Source organism: Cervus elaphus, chromosome 20, assembly GCF_910594005.1.
Source record: "Cervus elaphus chromosome 20, mCerEla1.1, whole genome shotgun sequence".
NCBI lineage: Eukaryota > Metazoa > Chordata > Mammalia > Artiodactyla > Cervidae > Cervus > Cervus elaphus.
The window spans coordinates 89,968,552-89,993,016 of NC_057834.1; the positions used below are offsets into that span (position 1 = coordinate 89,968,552).

A 24,465-nucleotide genomic window follows, 5' to 3' on the forward strand; every position below is an offset into this window, starting at 1 on the left:
ATTAGAGGTATTTCAAAAGGCTTCATGGAAGAGGTAATATTTAATTTAGTCATAAAGAATGCATTTGTGTGCATGGTGATGGGAGGAAGTAAAATTTAGAGAGAGGAGCAATTTCTACAAAAGCATAAAGGCAAGACGGTACTCATGTTCACCCATGTGAGAAGCGAAGACTTCAACTAGAGCAGGACTGGTGGTAATGGTAGAAGAAAGAAAATGAGTAATTGGCTGAGGCCATTTCAAGGAATCCTGAAATATCTGTGGGCCATTTACTTGAAAGAAGTAGAGTGAAAACACATTTGTATGCTGCTGCTAACTGCTAAGTCACTTCAGTCGTGTCCGACACTATGCGACCCCATCCTTGGGATTCTCCAGGCAAGAACACTGGAGTGGGTTGCCGTTTCCTTCTCCAATGCATAAGTGAAAAGTGAAAGTAAAGTCGCTCAGTCATGTCTAACTCTTCGCGACCCCATGGACTGCAGCCTACCATGCTCCCCCATCCATGGGATTTTCCAGGCAAGAATACTGGAGTGGGGTGCCATTGCCTTCTCTGTATTTGTATGCTATTTGATGGTAAACCAACTCTGTACTAGGTCTGAAAATAAAATGCTAGGTCTGGAAATAAAATGGACATAAGCAACATCCCTATTCTTAAGAATTGTGTTGTCTAATGAGAGAAATGGACAAATAAACACAGTAAGGTCAGATAAATATCCTCATTGAATTCTTAAGGACTTCAGGGCACTATGTTTAAATGGCCGGGAACAGGTCATAGTCACAAAATTGGAATCCAATTACAAGCAGGTTACCGAGGTTATTTGAGAAATAGCTAGTCTTCCCTTATATATTTCTCTGATTCAAGGGACAGTGAAATATCCCGTCTCTTCATTCAAAGCAGTCTCAAATAGTGCAATTCCAAGTATCATCTGGAGATTAACAGCACTGGCCTGGCCTGGGAGCTTATTCAAAATGCAAACTCTCAGGACCCACTTCAAATCACCTCAATCAGCAGGTGACTGAAAGCACACTCAAGTCTGAAAAGTACTGTACTAAACAGAAAGAAGGGAAGGGAGGGAGGGAGGGTGAGAGAAAGCAAGGAAGGGAGGGAGGAAGGAAGGAAGAAGGAAAGAAAGAAAAGTACTGTACAAAGAGGACTCGTTTCTCAGAACAAAAAGCTAAGAAGGTAAGTCCATCAATAATACCACATCTAATAAAATCTCTCGTTTGTTTCCAGAGAAGTAAAAATTCAATTCAATAAACATGTGTAGAGCTCCTACAACATCTCAGATACTACCCAAGTTGCTTTGAAATGGCTGTCCAAACAATTAAAAAACTAGTAGTACAGATGGACGTGGTATAGATTGAAAAGTCTCAAGAAAACAACTCTGTCTTGAGTCCAGGCACACAAGAATTGAAGAAAAAAGAAATTGCCCCTGGTTCATATGTTTTATGGACAAATATATAATCTTTCTTAATTTTTTTGGTTTTTATTGAAACTTGAAGAGAAATGAAAAAAAAAATTTTTTAAAGGAGGAGAAATCCAAATTATAGTAGGAAGTAAAACAACTGAAGAGATAAATCTTATGACTTAAAGAAAAACCCCATGGCTTTAAATTAATAAATAAACAGTAAAAAAAAAAAAATGAAAACAAAAACCTTAAAGCCTTTATAAAGTTAAAAGTGTAGGTGTATTCTAATGAATCTTCTGACTGAAGGCCTGTTTGTCTTTGAGTTTCACACCCTTTCTAGTGTTCAAAAGCCTTTATACTGAGGGAGTGTTCAGCATAATTGTCTATTGGGATGTCTTTCTACACAGCATAATCTCACTGTGTGTGGAGCTATTCAGTCAAGTCATATCCTAAGGCCCAGGAGAAGATCAGTCTCCAAAGTAGACTGGTTGCAAGTTTTGATTTCTACAACTACCAGTAGTCTGATACACTTCCTTTTAAAAATATGGTCACTGAATTATAGATGTTTCTCTTGTTTTAATCCTAAACTAAACTGTCGTGTCAAATATGGTTTCACCTAGTATGTACCTGCCTGTACCTTTGCCCAAATGTGTGTATTTTTAAACATGAAACAGTTCAGTACTGATATCTTGGTAAACTACAAACATCCCTTCCATCTTCCCATTAATAAAATAGATTCTTCCCTCTTTTTATTGAAATTTTAATTTCCAGTCCATGTGTATTATAGAGGAGGCTTAATGTAGGTCACTAGATGCCATCATGAATAATGGGAAAAAGGAAGTCTCCTGTTCCCTAATGCCTGTTAGCATGAAAACACAGCCCTGGATGCCTTATTATGCTTTTTGACTCAGGAGTCCTATGGGTCTGCCATAACTGCTGTGTAAACTCATTGTTTCTGCCAAATACATCAGCTGGGGTGGGAACATTAATTCATGTAAACAGAGATGTGTCAACGTTGCTCCTGAAAAAAGTGCTGAGATGTTATATTTGCAAAGATCGTCTTTAAAGGAAAAATACTGTTTTTAATATTATGTTCTGTCTCTCAATCCAAGAATTTTTCTACTGTGCCTATTTTCTTTTGGGCCAGGTTTTCCTGAGATTAGTACCCATTTATCCTGAGTTAGAAACAATTAGGCATCTTTGTTTTTGAAGTCCAGGGAGAGTAACAGTACCTTTTTGGGCAACTAGGCATGGGTCTGTGCCTTGTGGCTGGCTCTCTGGTTAACACAGTTTCTGATTTTTGTTTCTGCCCCTACCCCCAGCCTTGCTGTACTGCATTTGTTGAGGCAGTTTGCCTGTTTTATGTCCCAACAAAGGGGGACATTCAGGGAGTTCCCAAATTCTCCAGGGAGAGGCTTAAAACCTCTTTCCACTCTAGGAACTACTAAGGTTTGCAAACCTAAGGAATGTGAGCCAATTTAATCCCTAAAATCGATCACACAGTAGCACAAGAAACTTTCCAAATGGTCAAAGCTATGTCAACTGTAAATTGGCTCTTTACAAGAGCATTTGCCAGTGAACAACCACAACAAGGGCATTTGCCTCTGTGGAGATTGAACTCTGTGCTGCTACAGCTGTTGACCTTCAACATCCCCTTAGGTAATTTAGGGTGAAGTGAGGCACTCTGCTCCAGGGATTCTGTTGGAACAGGTCTTTAGGTAGTTAAATATTTTCAGAAACTGATTTCATGATCCAAATCCTTGCATCTCTTCATATCTAGAAAAGCACTAAATCCCTTCTTACTGACATTAGCTTTCTCGTGGCTAGCAGAAAACCTTTTGTAAGTAAGCACTTGACTGCATTGAACTCCTCCTTCACAAAAACCTTATATATTGACCTTGCCCAACTGCCTCTTTGGAGCAGTCTCTCAGAGCTATCTGAGGTTCTGTCTCCCTGGCTGCAGTCCTCATTTTGCCCGAAATAAAACTTAACTCACAACTCTCAAGTTGTACATCTTTTTAGTCGATAGCTAAAACAGCGAAGCTGCACTTAAAACCCACTGCGCTGCACTTAAAACCCACACCGGATGACAAAACCATCTTCAACATCAGATGGGGAAAAACAACACATTGCTGATTTCTTTTTCTCTCTGCAAGATTGAATGGGAATGGATGGAGCACACAAAGACTAGCCATGCATGGTTGATACTTACCAATCCGTTTCTCACTTTGACAGTGTCTTCTGAAAGTGACTTTTGTATATCCTGTTTTCTAAATGCTTTAAAAGTAACTCCTTCCCTTCACATCCTTTGAACCTGAAGCAGTAACATCTTGAAACATTGATCTATTTGCTGCTAACTTTCATTAATTTCATCCATTCCGGAAGGCAGAGCCACATTTGTGTCCACTTAATGAAGACCTATTTAGGGCAGCTCAGGGCCCTTTATCAGGCCTGAATTAGCTTTGCAGTTTTAATAGGAAATATAGCTTTCTCAATTATTACTTAATTCAATAATGTGCCCACATTTGCTAATGTATTTCTAAAGTGGGAGGCAAGCTGCAACTGCCTATCTGTCCATAAGTAAGCAGAATGTCTCAAACAGGTGCTGCTACCTCTCCGGGAGAGTTAATATTCATTCTGCATCTGTACATGGCCAGGCACATAAGCCCATTCTTCAAATGTTGAAAGTAGCAGCATGTGCCAGTGTCAGCCCCACAGCACCTCTAGGGTATTTCAGTCTCAAGATGTATTAATGCAAATGTGTAAATGTCAGCAAGCTAGTATTATGTATGCACACCCATTATTCAAAGGGGGAAAAGAGATCCATTTTGGTTCAGATTATTTTCACTCAGTTCAGTTCAGTTGCTCAGTTGTGTCCGACTCTTTGCGACCCCATGAACTGCAGTACTCCAGGCCTCCCTGTCCATCACCAGCTTCTAGAGTTCACCCAAACCCGTGTCCATTGAGTTGGTGATGCCATCCAACCATCTCATCCTCTGTCATCCTGTTCGCCTCCTGCCCTCAATCTTTCCCAACATCAGGGTCTTTTCCAATGAGTCAACTCTTCACATCAGGTGGCCAAAGTACTGGAGTTTCAGCTTCAGCATCAGTCCTTCCAATGAACACCCAGGGCTGATCTCCTTTAGGATGGACTGGTTGGATCTCCTTGCTGTCCAAGGGACTCTCAAGAGTCTTCTCCAACACCACAGTTCAAAAGCATCAATTCTTCGGTGATCAGCTTTCTTTATAGTCATACTCTCACATCCATACACGACTACTGGAAAAACCATAGCCTTGACTAGATGGACCTTTTTTTACAAAGTAATGTCTCTGCTTTTCAATATGCTGTCTAGGTTGGTCATAACTTTCCTTCCAAGGAGTAAGCCTCTTTTAATTTCATGGCTGCAATCACCATCTGCAGTGATTTTGGAGCCCAGAAAAATAAAAATCACCCACTGTTTCCACAGTTTCCTCATCTATTTGCCATGAAGTGATGGGACTGGATCCCATGATCTTAGTTTTCTGAATATTAAGCTTTAAGCCAACTTTTTCACTCTCCTCTTTCATCAAGAGGCTCTTTAGTTCTTCTTCACTTTCTGCCATAAGGGTGGTGTCATCTGCATATCTGAGGTGATTGATATTTCTCCCAGCAATCTTGATTCCAGCTTGTGCTTATTCCAGGCCAGCATTTCTCATGATGTACTTTGCATATAAGTAAACAGGGTGACAACATGCAGCCTTGACGTACTCCTTTTCCTATTTGGAACCAGTTTGTTTTTCCATGTCCAGTTCTAACTGTTGCTTCCTGACCTGCATACAGGTTTCTCAAGAGGCAGGTCAGGTGGTCTGGTATTCCCATCTCTTTCAGGATTTTCCACAGTTTATTGTGATCCACACAGTCAAAGGCTTTGGCATAGTCAATAAAGCAGAAATAGATGTTTTTCTGGAACTCTCTTGCTTTTTCGATGATCCAGAGGACGTTGGCAATTTGATCTCTGGTTCCTCTGCCTTTTCTAAAACCAGCTTGAACATTTGGAAGTTCACGGTTGACATATGGCTGAAGCCTGGCTTGGAGAATTTTAAACATTACTTTACTAGCGTGTGAGATGAGTGCAATTGTGCAGTAGTTTGACCATTCTTTGGCATTGCCTTTCTTTGGGATTGGAATGAAAACTGACCTTTTCCATTCCTGTGGCCACTGCTGAGTTTTCCACTGCTGTATTTTTACTACAAGGCCTTTAATTTCAAAGTTTCCTGGTTTGTTGAAGGTGGTTGTTTCCCAGAAAAAAAATATTTGGTAAGTGAAGATATAATGGTGACCACTACCCAAAGGGTCTAGAATTCCAAAGAAAACTGAGCCCCAGAAATGAACAGAGAAAGGGCAAGCAGCCTCTCTTTTTGTTCTCTCAGTCCTTCCCACAAGGTCACCCTAATTGACAGGCCAAATAATTTTATTCTGATAAGACAGCAAATTAAATTTCATTTGGTTTGAAAAAGTGTTCCAATATGTGTATGAGTTGGTCTAAATTCATTCTAAGAAATTTAACAGGGTATATATTTCTTTTATTACTTCATGTTTTCTCAATAACAAATTCCTTGAGATAAAAATTAAAACCGCTGGAAAAATGAAAAGATGCCCATTGTAAATGGAGGAGGGGGCTTATATTTTTTAAAAGGATTTTGATAATTTGAAGAAACAAGCTGAGCGGCAAATATTTCTTTGAAGAACTCCATTTAATCATTTTCCTATCATGAATCACTTTAATGACTAGGGACACATTTTTTTTTAACTCTATGTCACCATAACGGTGACATAATGTCGCCACTAAAAACCTGATGATGAAAATTAGCACTTACCTCCAGAAAGTGCAGGCAAATCAACCAAATAGTTTACACAAAAGTCAAATTATACGGATATTCCTTTTTCCTCACCCCTTCATACCTGCAATGATGTATTCCACTTAATTCTATTTACTTAGGAGAAAAATTTTTAAACTTTTGTTAGGATATAACTAATACACACTTTGTGAGCATGGACTCACACAAATGATTGTATTAAAACATCTTCTTTGATGCAGAATAATCTTAAAATGTTTACAGTAATCATATTTCTGGTTGCATATTTCTGTTACTCTTAATTCTAAGAGTGTTGTGTGCATACTGTGGGATAAAGCACATGAGTATTTACATTGGTGTTTCTAGAACCTGTGATTGCCAGCAAAGCAGAGAGAAGACAAATGTAAGATAGATGAGGTAAAATAAAAACCTGATAGTCCTGAATTTGAATTGGAAGTTTCAATTTGAACTCATAATGATTTTATCTTTAAACAGTATACACAGCATATGTTGTTAATATACTAGTTCAGTCTAATGGAAAGACCAAGAAACAAAGACCAATCCAGTAGTTATGAGTACCTGTAGAGCCAAGATTATGCTCTCTTCAATACTATCAATAAAAGGACCAAAGTTCTTTGAGAAAAATGTCTGGATTTGGCATGCATCAGGATATGTACAAGAAAAGCCTTAAACATCATATAATAATAGGAAACAAAAAAGAATTTACAAGACTTTGTTTTACAAAACTACTAAAGACATGTCAAAAGGATGCAAAAGCCAATTTGAAGACGTTCCCATAGCTCAAAATAGGACGATTTAAGCATAAGAACATAATTTTAATGAATTAAAGTATTTCAAATAGGTTTAAGTACCTAAGTCGATATGTAAATACTGAAAACAATAAATTTACTGCTCATTTTTTGGAGGATGATGGTGTCAATGTCTTAAAACTAGTAAATTAAGAGAAAGAACTTGTACTATCTTCTATCTCACAGTAACCAAATGGTTGATGACAGCAAGTTTATAATGTATGTCAGCTAATAAGTGAAAAAGAAATCATGAAATATCACCATTTTGCACCATAATTCTAATGAATTACTGGATCTAGACAATGATCATTAATGACTATTAACATAAAAAGAGAGAAAACAGTCTTCATTCTGATAGAAGTATCACCTAATAATCTTGATTTAAAAAAACTTTTTAAAAAAATTAGACCCAAATCCAATAAATCCTCAATATCACTAAGTCCCCTACATAGAAACCTTCAGGTTGCAAACTTTCAAAGATGTGAACATGTGTTTGAATGTCCAATTAAATAAGCTATTCATGTGTCTGGCATACCCTGCCGTGTGTGAATCCTCTGCAAGTCTTATACAGTACTTTACAGAGTACTGGTACAGTATCTTTATTTCAAGCCCAGGATGTCCAGAAGCAAGGGTGAAAGCAATGGTGATGTGGCTGGTACTGCTAAGAAATGCCAACTATTGTACTGTGCTGCTGTACTTTTCAAGGTACTCTAAAACCATTTTCTTTATTTCTTGTGTTTGTTTTTTATGTATTATTTCTGTGAAAAGTATTATAAACCTATTACAGTACAGTACTATATAACCAAAGGCGTTAGTTGGCTACCTCGGTTAACTTTGTTTGACTTAAATGAACAAAAATTAGACTTACAGATTCACTCTTGGAATGGAACTCATTCATATTTAGGGGACTTACTGCACAGAGGTATCAAAGCAGAAGTAATATAGGGGGGCAGTCAGCAAAATATAGATCGTGGACGAATGACTAGATTTTTTTCAATAATAAAGTGAGAGTGAGAGAAAAGAAGCCATAGATTAAGAGAAATATAGGAGGCATATCAATTATTTATAATGTATAGACTAATGCTAATCCTTATTTGAACATGTACAGACCTTAGTACTAATCCTGAGTCAATTAACTGTTAAAAATATTAATGAGATCACTGGAGAAATTTGAAAGCAGACTAAATATATATTGTTATTAAGAAAGTATACTGATTTTTATGTAAGGCAATGTCACAGTGTTTATTTTTAAGAGTCTATCTTTTAGAGATAAATGCTGAAATATTTATGAATGAAAATAATATGATGCCTGGCATTTGCTTCAAAACAAACTTTGGGAAAGGAGAAAGCAAATAGAGGTATAGATGGAACAAGACTGGTTATGAGTTAATAATATTCAATCTGAACTGTGGGTACACAGGAGTTCATTACAGGATTAGTCTAAGTGTGACATTTCCCTTCATAAAAAGTTAAAAAATGTCTCTGTTTGAAATGTGGCAATGATCATCAGGTCACTATGGGAAATCTTTAACAATCAAATCAACACAGCTATATTTAGGACACAGATTAAAATCACAGTGGAGATAGCAGCCCTTGAGATCATTTTGGTCATCCTTTTGTCATTCAAATAGATTTTACCAAAACTATCCATTCTGCTCATTTCTATTACTTGGTTGTCTTCTTTGGTCTGGTTGCAGTATTCAGTGAAACACTAGACAGGATTAGATTTGGGGGAGAAAACAGCTACAAAGTATTATAAAATCATTTTGGCTTGATTTTTATACTTCTGTTTTGGTAACTCTACGAAATGAATGATACCTGCAAAATTAACAACTGAGTTTTTTCCTACTATATAAACAGCTTTCCTCCTTACAGCCAGTAGGAAAATGAACCTCCCAAAGCTATTCTTTCCCAGCACTTGTTGCCCAGCCCACAGATCTGCAGTAGTGCTGTCTCTGAAACTTCACAGCAAAACCAACATGATACAAGCAAAACACATGGGGACAGACAGCATGCTGAGTTCTTCTCTGATACCCCTAAATTATTCAAGGGCCTATAGTTATGACTAGGTGATACCCCAAGGGCAAACTATTACTAATGAAAAACCAACTACACATAATTAACTGCATTGCTCTGGGCTAGTGAAAAAACAGAAATTTCCAAAGCCACTTGAGAATGATTGTATTTATATAAAATGATGATACAGGTGACCATATTTCTTTGAAGCACATACCTCCTCCTTTAATCCCTACTGCCTGGCTCTTTGGACCACTTACGCTACACTGATTCAAATCTAAACACTGGGAATCTTCTCACTAACTCTAAAGTGTAAGGGGCCACTATTGATGGCTATTTATCTTGCATTTCATTAGGAGCTATGTATTTTTGGTGCTCAGAAGTAGAAAACACTAAATTTGACCTACATTATCAATAGGAGAGTTAGTCCACATAAGATTTTTAAAATAATTACCAGCATTAAAACTCTATCCAGAGATGTTAGAAACTCCCTTTCTCAAACACATACCCCAATACAGTTAAAGGTTTAAATTTGATAATAATAAAGGATAAAAGATATACGTCTTGAGGAGATGTATACCCTTCCTTGTATATCAGAATGTTAATATTGGAATTATAGTCAATGCTCAATTTATCCATGATATTGCACAAGTAAGCAATATTCAGTGGTAATTCAAATTTAGCAATCAGTTTCAATATTTTTCCTTCAGCAGGTCTTTACCAGTACTAGATATATGAACTAAAATAAAAGATAGACTGATTTACATCTCTGCTTCTCTCTCATATACTGGTTACTTTTCTAAAGAAGAAGAAAAAAAGTAAGTTATATGGGAGAAGAGGAGGAGGAGGAGGGAGTGGGGAGGAAGCAGGAAAAGTAAGGAGCAGGAGAACAGTAAGACAAGCAGACCTCGGGAAAGGTGGTTTACAGAATGCTGCAGAAAACCAGATGTAATAAAAATATGCAAATTGGTTTTTAGCTAATTGAGTGAATGGTATATATATATCTCATTTCTCGTCAAGAACCCACTGTTAATGATTTTAAGTAACGCTTAATTTCAACATGATATTCTGCTTAACATGTTAAATGCTAAGTTATGGTGATCACAAGTTCACAAGCACCAGGCCTATTTGCAGGCAAGAAGCTCTGCAACCTTATTACAGAATCAATAGCCTGTTCTGTTTTGCGGTCTCAGTAAATTTTTGTCACAATTTCCAAAGGAGTTTAGGTCCTAAAGTTCCTTAACACTTCTATTTTGAGACAAAAATGTGTAGACTTCTTTCAGCTAATATCGAATTTACTCAATAGCAAATTGAACTAAATAAGAACAAACCTAAAGATATCTTGGGGAAGCAGTCAGTGTTTTTTTTTGGTGGGGGGGTGGTGGGGAGGGCCTTCGATCCAATCAGAATGAAGAGAGAGGCTGGTGCAGGTAGACCAAAGGAGGCCTCACTGCTGGCTCATCAAGTAATCATAATAGTCAAAAACATGTAACAACTGGTTTGAAAAATAACTGTTCATTTAATAGCTGGCCAAAGAACTCTGCAAAGACTTAGCATGAACAACAACAAGGCCACTTCTCAAAGGACTCACCTGTCTTTCCCAGTTTCCTTCTTAAACACTCCATCACAGTAACTCATGCGCTTCTCTGTGGTCACATAAATTTGGGCATTGGGATAGATGTCAACAGTCTTTTTCAACATGTTGTACACAATGCCATTGCCATCTTTCCTCATATTGCGGAAAGGGCCCCAAATAACATAAATAGTAGTGTTTGCTTCCTTGAAAAAATAATCAGGGTTTTTCAGCAAAAGAGGAACGCTGGTATGGGATACAACGCGAATCATTGTCATGCGGCCAACATCCTCTTCATAGCCTTTGGTGGGTGCATTGTTCATTCTCCAAATGCAGGATGACTGATCTATCTCGTTCCCTACCTTCTGGCCGACCATCTGACCTGAGTTTGACACAATGGCACAAAGATTACAGTCCAGTTGCAAAGGCTGAAAAACAGAAAGAGAAACAGGGCAGGGGTGGGGGAGAAATGTGTAAATTAGAAAGTTCCACATATCCCAACAAGTTCTTCTGGGAAAACAGAAATTCCAGATATTGTATATCATTGCTGAGTGTGGGAATATCTCTGAAATATATTTATACTAATCCAACACTAGCTCCACAGGATATCAAGCTTGGGGCATGCCTCCATTTAAAAACTGAATATGGATTGCTAAGAAATAATTTTCATTTCTCTTTCTTGAGTTGGTTTAAAATTCAATGAAAAAGCAGTCATTTGTTTCCCATTTTATAGGATGCCTTTTCATTCAAAACTGTAATTTCAAATGAAATAAGGAAATACAGAAAGATTTGCTCTCTTTAATAAGGATGGTGGCTAAAAAAAAGAAATGCAAAAGGAGTATATATAGGCATCAATTCTGAAGTTTACTTATATGTATGAATGATTATGTAGCGATTGATAAAAATATAAAAAATTCAGCAAATGATGAGATTCTGAATTTTCAAAACCCAGAACTACTGAAGATAAATTTCAGGCTAGCAAAAATATTATAGAGACTCTTAAAAAATTCCCTTGCATCACCATAGTTAAATAACCATTGTGCTCTTGTTTATTCTAGTTGGATAGGAAGGCTTCTTTTTAAGAACTCAGGGAAGGCAGGTACACAGACTGTCTCCACCATCATTTTATTTTTTTTATTGGAGTTTAATTGCTTTACAATGCTGTGATAATTTCTGCTGTACAATGAAGTGAATCAGCTATACCTATACATATATCCCCTTCCTATTGGACTTCCCTCCCCCTACTCCCCACCGTCCCACCCATCTAGGCCATCACAGAACATTGAGCTGGGTTTCCTGTGCTATACCAGAGGTTCCCACTATCTATCTATTTTACACATGGTAGCGTATATATGTCAATCCTAATCTCCCAATTTGTCTCACCCTCCCCTCTCCCTGACTCCGCCTGGTATCCATATGTCCATTCTCTATGTCTGCATCTCTATTTCTTCCCTGCAAATAGGTTCATTTATACCATTTTTCTAGAGTCCACATACTTTAAGAGGTGACAGAGACTCATAGAGACGAAGCATCAACTTTCAGGGCTGGCAGGTGATAAAGTTGCATTGGTAGATTCAAATCTAGATCCAACCCTAAACCCACTGCTCTCTCCCTTATTCTCTGCTTGTTTTTTTCCTTCCCAGGTGGCACTAGTGGTGAAGAATGACCCTGCCAATGCAGGAGAAAGAAGAGACAGTTTCGATCCCTGGGTCGGGAAAATCCCCTGGAGGAGGGGACGGCGACACACTCCATTCTTGCCTGGAGAATCCCATGGATTCTCAGAGGAGCCTGGCCGGCTATACAGCCCATGGGGTTGCCAAGAGTTGGACACGACTGAAGCGACTTAGCATACTGGCAAGCAAGCCAAATACAGTCGACACTGTGGATGGAAAATACCACACCATCCGGGTTGCTTGGATCTGTGGATGCAGAACTGGAGCATATGGAAAGGCCATGGCATGGGAATTGAGCATCTGTAGGTTTTGGCATCCACTGGGGTCCTGGAATCAACCCCCCTCGGGTATGGAGGAATGACTGTAAATTCCTTTTACGATTCCCCCACACATAAAGAAAAGTGAACTTTTAAACAGTGAGTGATAAGGGGACAATGCACTTTGCTATTACGTGCCTTTCTTCTTTTCTTTCTGTGAGATTCTACGTTTATATCTGATATGTGTTCCCAGATTTCTTGGTGCCTATTGGTCAGTGGCCCCTTTCACACTGTGTATTAGTTGTGTTACAATTTATTATTTAATTATGTCTGTCCACTAGAAAGTAAACTCCATAAGAGTAGGCTCAATGTCTGTCTTAATTTAACCCCACTCCTCAGAAATCCCTGGAATACTATAGTATTTCAAATATACAGTGGTCAAGTTAGGAAATGAAAGCAATTTAATGAAAAGAATTTATTAGGACCCTGAACATAGGAAAGAAGAGGACTTTTTCAATTCATCTAGAATTGCTGATTTAGTTTAAAAGAGAAAAGCAATCTGGAAGAAACACATCAGCATACCCACAGGTTCAATATAGGCGAGGGAATCTATTTATCTGACATGTCAAAATTAAGAATTTTTAAAAACCTTACTTACACAGCCCACAAAGGTCCATTTTGAAGTGCCTTAAAAGTCTGCTATGAAAGGGACTGACTGTCCTTCGCTCCTGCTCCAGTAAGATTTCTAAACTAAGGTGGGCAGCAGGTGATCCAGGCACCAGGTCAGAATAGCTCCTCTCAAGGAGGGTGAGTGCATTAGGGCACTGGGCAATGGGATTTTCTAGGTTGGTGCCATAGTGAAGACTTCACCAAAGGGCAAATGGAGGCACAAGGGGGTGCCTCGTAGAATCAGGCATTGATTTAAGCCCCTTCCTCGTGCATTTAAGGCCCTTCCCTACAACCTTTGGGAAGATTGTAAGGAAGAATACAGTGTTCTTCCTGACATCTATTAGACTGAGCTGAGTCCTCCAAACTGTCACACAAATCAACGCCTTATTTAATTTGTTTGTCACATGACACATTCCAACTTATCACCAAAATGCATATCATATGGTGCCAGGAGGTTAGGTTCCATTTAGTGTTCCAAGAAGTTGCTTCCCTGTATACTAAAAACATTTTGGGGGTACCACCCCCACACATTAAAAAAAATAAAAAAGAAAGATATAAAGGAAAAGCCTTGGAGGTGTTCTAATACCCAACATGCAGCAATTTGCATTGGATTTCCAAGTCATTAAAGTGTATTAGCTGGCTCTGCTGCAACAAGGCTTCATTTAGCTAATAAGAATCAGCACACTGGTTTCACTTGACAATTGTAACCTCTGAGAGTGATCAATTGAGATATCACAGTCTGTTCCATGACAACATATCAGCAGTGCAGGTATGAGGTCAGCAGCTGACTAATAACTTGAGGGCAAACACTGGGAAGAATGGCCTCTTGTTTATATGCTGCTGCTAAGTCGCTTCAGTCCTGTCCAACTCTATGCGACCCCACAGACGGCAGCCCACCAGGCTCCGCCGTCCCTGGGATTCTCCAGGCAAGAACACTGGAGTGGGTTGCCATTTCCTTCTCCAATGCATGAAAGTGAAAAGTGAAAGTGAAGTCTCTCAGTCGTGTCCGACTCTTAGTGACCCCACAGACTGCAGCCCACCAGGCTCCTCCATCCATGGGATTCTCCAGGCGAGAGTACTGGAGTGGGGTGCATTGCCTTCTCTGCTTGTTTATATGACAAGTACGTAATTGGGCAGGGTGCTATGAATATAATGCCTCTGGGGGTAGATGGTGATTTTTAAATTGCCCCTTTCTTTTATGCTATTCACTTGGCCATATTGTCACCAAGGCCAGAGTTGTAAGAGACTTCCTGATGTCATTCTGCGTGGTCTCAGACCTGCCTAGCTGTCTGGCTTCCTGAATGAGGTACCAGGAGTCGTGGCTGCAGGTGTGACTGTTCTATTTACCATGTGGTTGCAGGAACCATCTCTACAGTATAATAGGATGCAGGACTAGATGAATGAAAAATTCCTAATCATAATCAGAGGCTTCAGGTAACATGAAGAGCTTGTTAAAGCACAAGGGACTCATTTTTATGTTTGAAGGCACTTTCAAACTACAGTAAGCCGTGATAAAAAGAAAGACACACCTGGGTACCAATGGATGGTTTGACCCAAGGGCTGCTCTTATCTGGTTATCTCAGCTCCTTTTATTAGCTTTATCACTGCATCTTGTGATCTCAACTTTCTTTGTTAAAATGTCCTGCTGTTTCTTGAGCTCATTTATGTTATTTGATTTGGGGCTTTTGCTTGAAAATTTATTCCATGTGTGTCCACTCACTCAGTTCTGCCTCAGTAAGCAGTTTCTTTCTAGATACAGGCCCTGGATTTTCTGAGACCTTTGGAAAGATTTATCTGACTCCACTTTATCAAGCCCTATCATAATTTTGAACTCTCCTTTTCAGTTGACTTGTCCCTATTTTTTGTTTCTTTTCATTAAAAACAAATTTGACCTCTTTGTCTTTCCCTCTCGTACACTCAAAACATCATCAAGCCAAATGCTTTGCTTGAGCTTTGGCTGTGTCTATAAACTGAGATTACCACAAATATTCAGCAGACCATCTGGGCAGCTGTGTTCCTAAGAGAAATCTCACAAATGTCAAATGCTTCCTTTCATCTGAAATCTAAGATACTGATTTTGGAGGCGGGGGGTAACATCATTATACAGGCATATCTTACTCTACTGCATTTCATTTTATTGAGCTTCATAGATACTGTGTTTTCTTTTTTCTTTCTTTTTTTTTCTTTTTTTTACAAATTGAAGGTTTGTAGCAACCCTGTTTTGTCAAATGATGGATAAGTATATTTTAGCCATAGAGTATTTTTTAAGTTAATGTATGTACTTTTTTAAGACATAGGCTATTGCACACCTAACAGACTACAGTATAGTGTAAGCATAACTTTTATATACCCTGGGAAACCAGAAAATTCATGTGACTTTATTGCAATATTCACTTTATTGCAGTGGTCTGGAACTGAACGGGCAATATTTCCAAGGTTTGCCTTATTTGATTTGGGTATTTTCTCCCTTTTCAAAAATACTACCTCTATAGCTGCATATCTGGTAATAAATACTCAACTTGGGGAAGTTAATTCAGTGGTATCTAATAAAAAATTGTCAACTACAAATTGTCACTTACCAAGAGCATTGCCAACGACTGAACAACAAAGGCATTTGTCGTCTGCCCTTACAGAGATTGAACCCCATGCCGCTATAGCTGTTGACCTTCAACAACCCCTGAGGGAGGTCAGGGTGGAGTGAGGCACTCTGTGCTCCAGGGGATCTGGTGGGACAGGTCTTTAGATAGTTGGATGTTTTTAGGAACAGATTTTATGATCCCAATCCTTGTATCTCCTCATATCTAGAGAAGCACCAAATCCCTTCACGGTGACATCAAATCCTCATGAGTAACAAAAACCTTTTGTAAAATGAGTGCTTCATGGCATTGAACTCCCCCTTCACCAAAACCTTGTATATTGACTTTCCCCCACTGCTGCTTTGGAGCAGTCTCTCAGGGCTATCTGAGGTGCTGCCTCCTGGGCTGCAGTCTTCATTTTGCCCCAAATAAAACTAACTCACAACTCTCAAGCTGTACATCATTTTTTTTTCAGTCGACACAACCAAGTAATTTTTACCATGCACTTGTTCCATGCAAGGTTCTGTTAATTAATCCTAAAATAATTTTAGGATTTTAATCAGTGTGAATTTTAACCTCAGCATACAGCTCTGAGGTAGGTGGGGGTGTTTTATGATCAACTAGAGTCAAGTCACATACTATTGGTTGGCTGAAAAGTTCGTTTGGGTTTTTCCATAACATCTGATGAAAACCTGAATGAACCTTTTAGCCAACCCAATGTTTTAAAGGTCTAATGTACTGCCTTGAAAAACAAGTCCTTTCTCTGCTAAAACAAATCTTGACATTTGCCTCCTTTTTGAAAAAGAATTTGATTCCTATCTGACATGCAGGGAGAGGATGAGAGAGGTAAGAAACAGTGTGATGGAGACATATAAATATGGAGTATTATATCTATTGACATTAACATGATTAAATACCTAATATGGGCCAGTCATCCTGCCCAGCACTTCATTACATTATTCCATTCAGTTCTCATAGTAAATTCTTCAAAAGTTAGTTTTTACTTCATATTATTGAACTGAAATTGAAATGAACATGAAGTCCAGTGAGTATTAGACATCTTTCAGGTTAAAAAGACAGAACATATTGTCTTTTGTGAAATGCACTCATAGCACTAATAAGAAGTGGGAGGTATTAAAGAAATATTTATTATGAATTTGCACTATCCCTAATAAGCAAGTAGGCAAACACGTCAACTCTTACCCAGTATTCTATTAAAACTATCTACATTAAATTATAAATCAATGCTTTTAAATATGTTGGTGGCCAAAAATTTCACCAAAAGAGGACAAAGTTTCTTAACTGATGAAAGTCTCCTCAGGAGTGTTAGGGTTTTGTATGGGGATAGAAATAATCTCTCCTTTCTGGCAATGACATTATGAAAGCATAAGAAATTATGTGGATGTTTTTTCTTAATCTTTAAGTTTAAAATATGGCTGAAATTTCAGTCTAAGATAAACTAATCATGACTGATTTTATTAGTTTTAAAATTGTCCTCCACAATTTTTTTACTCAATTTTCTTTTCAAACTTTTTTTGTAATGGGAGTGAATTGTGTTTCTTTCTGAAGCATTAAATTATTACAGTCCACGTCTGAGAAAGCACAAAGCCATGATAGATGCTTTTGTAAGCTGGTCTCCGTGGCTAAGGGAATACCTCTCCCCAGTGCAAAGTCACCTGGAGGTAAATTCACTTTAGAAGCTTACAGTGGCTACTTTCAACTCCCTGGGTAGCAAAGATAGCTGAGATGCCAAGCCCTCCTCTAACTCTTTGAATTGCTCCCCTCTCCATCCGTATGAAGATTCTAGGACACTGACTGCCTAGATACTATGCTCATCCTTAGATCATTTTACAGTCATGTGGATTTTTATTTTTAACTTTTCATAAGCATGGGCATTCAGCACAGAAATGAATTCTTGTTTGCACAAATGCCAAAGAATATAAGTGCAAGAGAATCCTTGATACTACGGAGGTAAGAGAGGACAATGTGGCTATTCTCATCTCTTTTGAAGAGTCTGTGGTATTTTAATAATTAGCTTTATTTTCCTGTGACTAAATATTATTTAGGCAGACTCTAGAAACCAATTAACCATGACATACCCAATTGATCCTTGTCTGGTTAAAAAAAAAAAAAATGACCAAAACTAACAGGTCATTCACTCTGATTAGGAAGTCTCACCTTTTATTGAGTCCAGTCACTTTTCTGTTCAAATTAGGACACATATAGTTAAAGACTTCTTTGTGTTTCTCTGCTCTAAATTTACACACACACACACACACACACACACACACACACACACACACACACACACACACACAGAGTCACCCTCATCCTGCAAATGAGACTGCTCATTCTCCTAACCACTTTTTCCATCCTGCTCCTTACCAACCAAACCACTCTGGAAAATTTCCCTTCTCTGTTCTTTGGGTAAGAAACTGACAAATTGCCCTATCCTTTTTGAATGATATATTGGGACAACTGCCAAGCACTTTACATTTTAATCAGTAAGAAGAATGAAATATTTAACCTTTACTTTTTCCTCCATGAATAGGCTTATAGACAATAGAATAGATAATTAAAATCTGTGAATTAAAACTTGCAAAACAGTGTGGTTTCCCCAGCAAAGAGAAATGGCCATGTACGAAAGGTCACCTGTCAACTAGTTCTAGTTATTAAATCTCTGCATTTATCACTGTGGTGGCTCCATGGAAAACGAAGGTCAAGACATTAAATTATGAAATAGTCAGGATTAGAAAAGGTCACTAAAAACTCAACTAAAATTTAACCAAACCTGCTAATTCCACATCCTTTGAAGCAAGCAGACACAGCCAGGGATGAAACATACACTGGATGGAACTAATCCATCTCCCTATTTTATCCCCATATTCAAAATGAATTTCCATTTGATGTCTTGAAGTCTAAAATGAAACTTGCTCATCTCAAATAAAAACAGGAGCTTCGATAAATATTTCAGAACAAAATCATGTTTGAATCGAACCAGCTTAAATTATTAAAAACATAGTTTTACACCACTCTAAGGGTTGCTTTCACTTCAATCATGAGAATGCAATTTAAAATATTAGCAATGGGGCACTCCTGGCATCTTAAATGCTTTACAGGACAATTAGCAAATCCACCACTCACTAATTTCCTACTTTAATGTTGAAACAAATGAGATCTTTGCTTTTCATCATGCAATTTGAATGAATTTGAACAAAGCAGGTTGAACAAAGCTCCAGAGACACACTCTTCAGTTTGCTGTCATTTATTTCTCTACTCTTCCTGAATGTCTTTAGAGTTTTAGTTTTAGAGGCTTCAACATGTATAATGATGCCATTGGGGAATAGATTTTGCCTTTATTCTCCTTGATGTTCTTTTGAGGTCTTTCAAGTGAAAGGTACAAAAAAGGCATTAACAATCTGGCATTGTTTTTATTGCTTGACAAAGAAAAAAATGTATTTTAATTTTTCCCATGTTTCAGGAATGATTAAGCAAGCTGTTTTCATCCACACTGAGTCACTTTCAGCAGACCTCTAACTGTGAGCAAAGACTTGTAAAGATTGTTCTAAAGAGAATTCAACACAGTTCAACCAAGCCAGCCTATATATGTACTTCTTTGCCCCTCCACAATCCTGCTTCTTTCAGTTAATGCAGCTTTCAAAAGCAGTGCGTATAAATCATACAGTGTGAGTAACTGCACATAAAAAGACAGATTTGCTAACCCACGGTTTGGCTCTGGCTCTCTGTGGATTTGGGATATGGCATTTACCTTGATTCCTACATGGTGGCATTATATCCAAGCATAAAACTTAACAGGGGGGGTGCATAAAAATGTTAATGTCAAGAGATAATTCTAAAACAAGCAACATAAAACTCTGTTTCTCAGTCACCATAGATGATGTGTTCTCTTCATTTGGAAGTTCCTTTAAAAAAGTGGATCTGTATAATCATGCAGGCATGCCAAATGAAAGCAGTTTGCTTTCTCTGGTGCATGTGTGCTAAGTCACGTCTGTCGTGTCCAACTTTTTGCGACCCTATGGACTGTAGCCTGCCACGCTCCTCTGTCCATGGGATTCTCCAGGCAAGAATACTGGACTGGGTTGCATGCCCTCCTCCGAGAGACCTGCCCAGACCCAGAGATCAAACCTGTGCCTCCTGCAGCTCCCGCACTGCAGGTGGATTCTTTACCACTGAGCCACTGGGGAAGCCCCTTGTATTCTCTGGACTAGAAGACAAATGAGTCTTTTCAAACCAAAAATGAATTTTTACCTATAGACTGAGAAAATGGGAGTAATTCTCACTGTCAGGTCATAAAAAAATTTGACTAATTTTGAGGCCAGTTTCAGATCAATTCAGTTCAATTCAGTCGCTCAGTTGTGTCTGACTCTTTGCAACCCCATGAACCGCAGCATGCCAGGCCTCCCTGTCCATCACCAGTTCCCACAGTTTACCCAAACTCATGTCCACTGAGTCGGTGATGCCATCCAACCATCTCATCCTCCGTCGTTCTCTTCTTCTCCTGCCCTCAATCTTTCCCAGCATCATGGTCTTTTCAAATGAGTCAGCTCTTCCCATCAGGTGGCCAAAGTATTGGAGGCCAGTTTACTTCTAGATTATATTTCCATATAGCTATTGCTGATTAGATAGCATTTAACACCTTTATGTTCTGGCTAGAATTTGCTTTGGAACCTAGGAAACTCATGTTACCTCATAAATGTTCTTAATTGCCATGCAGAATTTTTGCCAGATATATAAAGCTAGTGATAAACTGACCATGTGTTGACGAATATTCAACACAAGGTTTTTTGTTTTTTGTTTTTAATCTTGTTCTATTTTCTAAGCTGAAGAATGCTTTAGTGGGCTTATAGTTTGTGAGAAAGGGCTGGTGGAGATGAGAAATTGCAAATACATGACAAAGGCCCACTAATGGAGTGAGAACCTAGAAAAGATAGGAGTCAATAACTTAAGGAATATTACTGATGGTGTTTAGTTGCTAAGTCATGTCCAACTCTTTTGTGACCCCATGGACTGTAGCCTGCTAGGCTCTTCTGTCCATGGGATTTCCTAGGCAAGAATACTGGAGTGGGTTAGCATTTCCTTGTCCAGGGGCTCTTCCAGACCCAGGGATAGAACCCAAATCGCCTGCATTTGGCAGGTGGATTCTTTACCACTGAGCCATCGGGGAAGCCCTTGAGGAATATTACTTGGTCATAAAAAGAATGAAATATTACCATTTGCCACAACATGGATGGACCTAGGGATTATCACACTAAATCAAATTAAGGCAGATGGTGGAAGACAAATATTATGACATCACTTATATGTGGAATCTAAACAATAATATAAATAAACTTATTTATAAAACAGAAACAGACTCACAGTCATAGAAAACAAACTTATGGTTATCAAAGGGGGAATGGGTAGGGTGGGGATAAATTAGGAGTATGGGATTAACAAATACATATTACTTTATATAAGATGGGGTTCTCAGGTGCAGGAGATGCAGGAGAGGTGGGTTTGATCCCTGCGTTGGGAAGATCCCCTGGAGTAGGAAGAGGCAACCCACTCCACTATTCTTGCCTAGAAAAGTCCATGGACAGAGAAGCCTGTCAGAAAAGACTGTCAGGAAAAAAGAATTAAGAGTGACAAGAAGCTGTGACCTTACAGGAGTGGAATACAACCAGAGTTTACCTCAGATTCCTTTACATTTCTATAAAGCAAGTAAGGGTTAATTGAGAGACTTAGAGGTAAGGTTAACAGGATTAAGGAGAGATATGAATTTTTGAGAAAGAATTTTTGAAAAGATTCTTTTGGGCAAGAATCAAAAGGATTGCCAATTATGCCACAGTTAGAATTTAGAAATTACATATTTTTTATGTTGATACTGTAAGATTCTGTATTCTTTCTAAGTACTGTTTAGGGGTACAGAAGCAAGGATGAAGAGAGTTCATCCAGCTTGATCCAGGGCTGAAGTGGGGGCAAGTGGTATACTGAAAGCTTGACACTGAGAAATAATTATGGGCACTAATAATATAAATTTCAAGCTGATAGTGGAAGGAAATAAATGGTAGGAAAATGAGCAAATGGAAGAGGTAAGGAAACAAGAATGTCTTAGAGGGGTTATGTTCATTCAGTGGAGATAGTAAGAGAGATGCTTGCATCGTATACCCTAAGATTATGCTTATTTGGGAAATAAGGAGAAAAATGTGGCTAATTTAGGCTTTAAATTAAAGGCTCATGATTTCATTTGAGAAAGATTTCAGGAAAGAAGCTGTAGTGTAAGTCATTCCTTCCAGTTTGGAAATGCAAAAACCAAAGAATAGAGAATATTCAAATTCATTATAGTTAAAAAGTACCATGTTCTTGCATTGAAAGAATTAATATTGTTAGATGACCATACAACCTAAGGCAGTCTACAGATGCATTGCAATCCGTATCAAAATATTAGCATCATTTTTTTCACAGAACAAAATCAAGTAATTTAAAAATCTGTATGGAAACACAAAGACCCCGAATAGCCACAACAATCTTGAGAAAGAAGAAAAGAGTTGAAGGAATCATGTTCCTGACTTCAAAATATACTACGAAGCTACAGGAATCCAAACAATATGGTACTGGCACAAAAACAGACACATGAGTCAATGGAACAGAAAAGAGAGCCCAGAAATTAACCCACACACTTATGGTCAATTTATGATAAGGGGATAAAAATATTCAATGAAGGAAAGACAGTCTCTTCAATAAGTAGCATTGGGAAAACTGGACAGCTATATGCAAAAGTATGAAATTAGAACATTCTCTAAAACCATATACAAAGATAAATTCAAAATGGATTACAGACCTAAAAGTAAGACAAGAAACCATACAATTTCTAGAGCAAATCATAGGCAGAACACTCTTTGAAATAAATTGTAGCAGTATTTTTTGGACTTCTATCCTAAAACAAGGGAAATAAAAGCAAAAATAAACAAATAGGGCCTAATTAAACTTGAAAGCTTTTGGACAGTGAAGGAAACTTTTGACAAAACAAAAAGACAACCTACTGAATGGGAAAAAAATATCTGTGAATAATATGGCAGATAAGGGGTTAACATCCAACATATATAAACAACTCACACAATTCAATATAAAAAAAAGTCTGATTGAAAAATGGGAAGAAGATCTGAATAGATACTTCTCCAAAGAGGGATGAAGATAACTGACAGGCCTGTGAAAAGATACTCAGTATTGCTCATCCTCAGGGAAAAGCCAATCAAAACCACAATGAGACATCACCTCACATCTGTCAGAATGGCTATCATCAAATTACAAATAACAAATGTTGATGATAATGTGGAGAAAAGGGAACTCTTGTACATTATTGGTGGGAATATAAATTGGTGCAGCCACTATGGAAAACAGTATGGAGGTTTCTCAAAAAACTAAAAATAGAACTACCATGAAAAGGTGAAAGTGTTAGTCACTCAGTTGTGTCCACGTGGAGTATAGCCTGCAAGGCTCCTCTGTCCATGGAATTCTCCAGGCAAGAATATTGGACTGAGCACTCATTTCCTTCTCTAGGGGATCTTCCCAACCCAGGGATTGAACCCAGGTCTTGTGCATTGCAGGTGGATTTGTTACCATTTGAGCCGCCAGGAAAGCCCATTGGTGGGAATGCAAATTGGTACAGCCACTGTTGAAAGCAGTATGGAGGTTTCTCAAAAAAAACTAAAAATAGAACTATCATATGATCCAGGAATTCCACTTCTGGGTACATATCTGAAAAAACCAAAACACTTATTTGAAAAGATACATTCATCCCAATGTTCATAGCAGCACTATTTCCAATTGTCAAGATATGGAAGTAACCTAAATGTCCACCAACAGATGAGTGGATAAAGAAAATATGGTGTATGTATCCAACAGAATATCATTCAGCCATAAAATAGAATGAAATTTTGCTATTTGGAGCAATGTGGATGGACTTGGAGGACATTATGTTAAGTGAAATAAGTCAGACAGAGGACGACAAATACTGCATGATATCATTTATGTGTAGAATCTAAAAAATACAACAAACTAGTGAAATAAATTTTTAAAAAAGGAGACTTACAGAGAACAAGCTAGTGGTTACCAGTAGGGAGTGGGAGAGGGAGGGGCATTATAGGGATGAGGAATAAAGGATTATTATGAAATTATGTGAAATCATGTGTGTGAAAGTTTTGAAAACTGCAAAGCACTATGGAATTTAAATAATCTTTTATTCAATAGAAATGAAGAAAGAACTAGAATGAGAACCAATTCTGCTTCAGTATGTTAACCTGCAAAATGCAGACCACCCTTTCCATGGCAGATAGCTAAAATAACTAGGAAAAAAATAAAAACCATCTCTTGAAGACTATCCAAGAACTAACAAGATAGTGGAGAATTGCCAGCCTGGAGAAGTCTTGAATTCTAGGAGGTACATCAACACTAAAGAGTATTTTTGCCCTGGAGGTATTTGTGGCTCTGGAATAATTAGCAAGATTCTGCTTCTGTCAGCCTCTTGGGTCTAGGAAGACACAGATCACAATCCAGAGCCCAAAAAGAGTAAATCAACATCCACTTTGAATGAGGACTCCTAAGACATATTCTAAGAATAAATTTTGAAGTAAACTAGTCTTATAAAAAT

The 24,465-nt window shown here is 38.1% G+C and overlaps 1 protein-coding gene across 6 annotated transcripts in view; it reads right to left on the reverse strand.

The window, feature by feature from the left end:
• Positions 1-24,465, reverse strand: part of ST6GALNAC3 (ST6 N-acetylgalactosaminide alpha-2,6-sialyltransferase 3) — a 608,849-nt gene that overhangs the window by 237,297 nt on the left and 347,087 nt on the right. For all 6 annotated transcript variants that reach the window (XR_006335818.1, XR_006335819.1, XM_043877626.1 and 3 more), the window contains exon 3: positions 10,659-11,068. Coding sequence is in view for 4 of the 6 variants with exons in the window: in XM_043877626.1 (XP_043733561.1) it covers positions 10,659-11,068 (410 nt within the window). In the remaining 2 variants the exon portion in view is untranslated. The remainder of the gene's footprint in view (positions 1-10,658; positions 11,069-24,465) is intronic.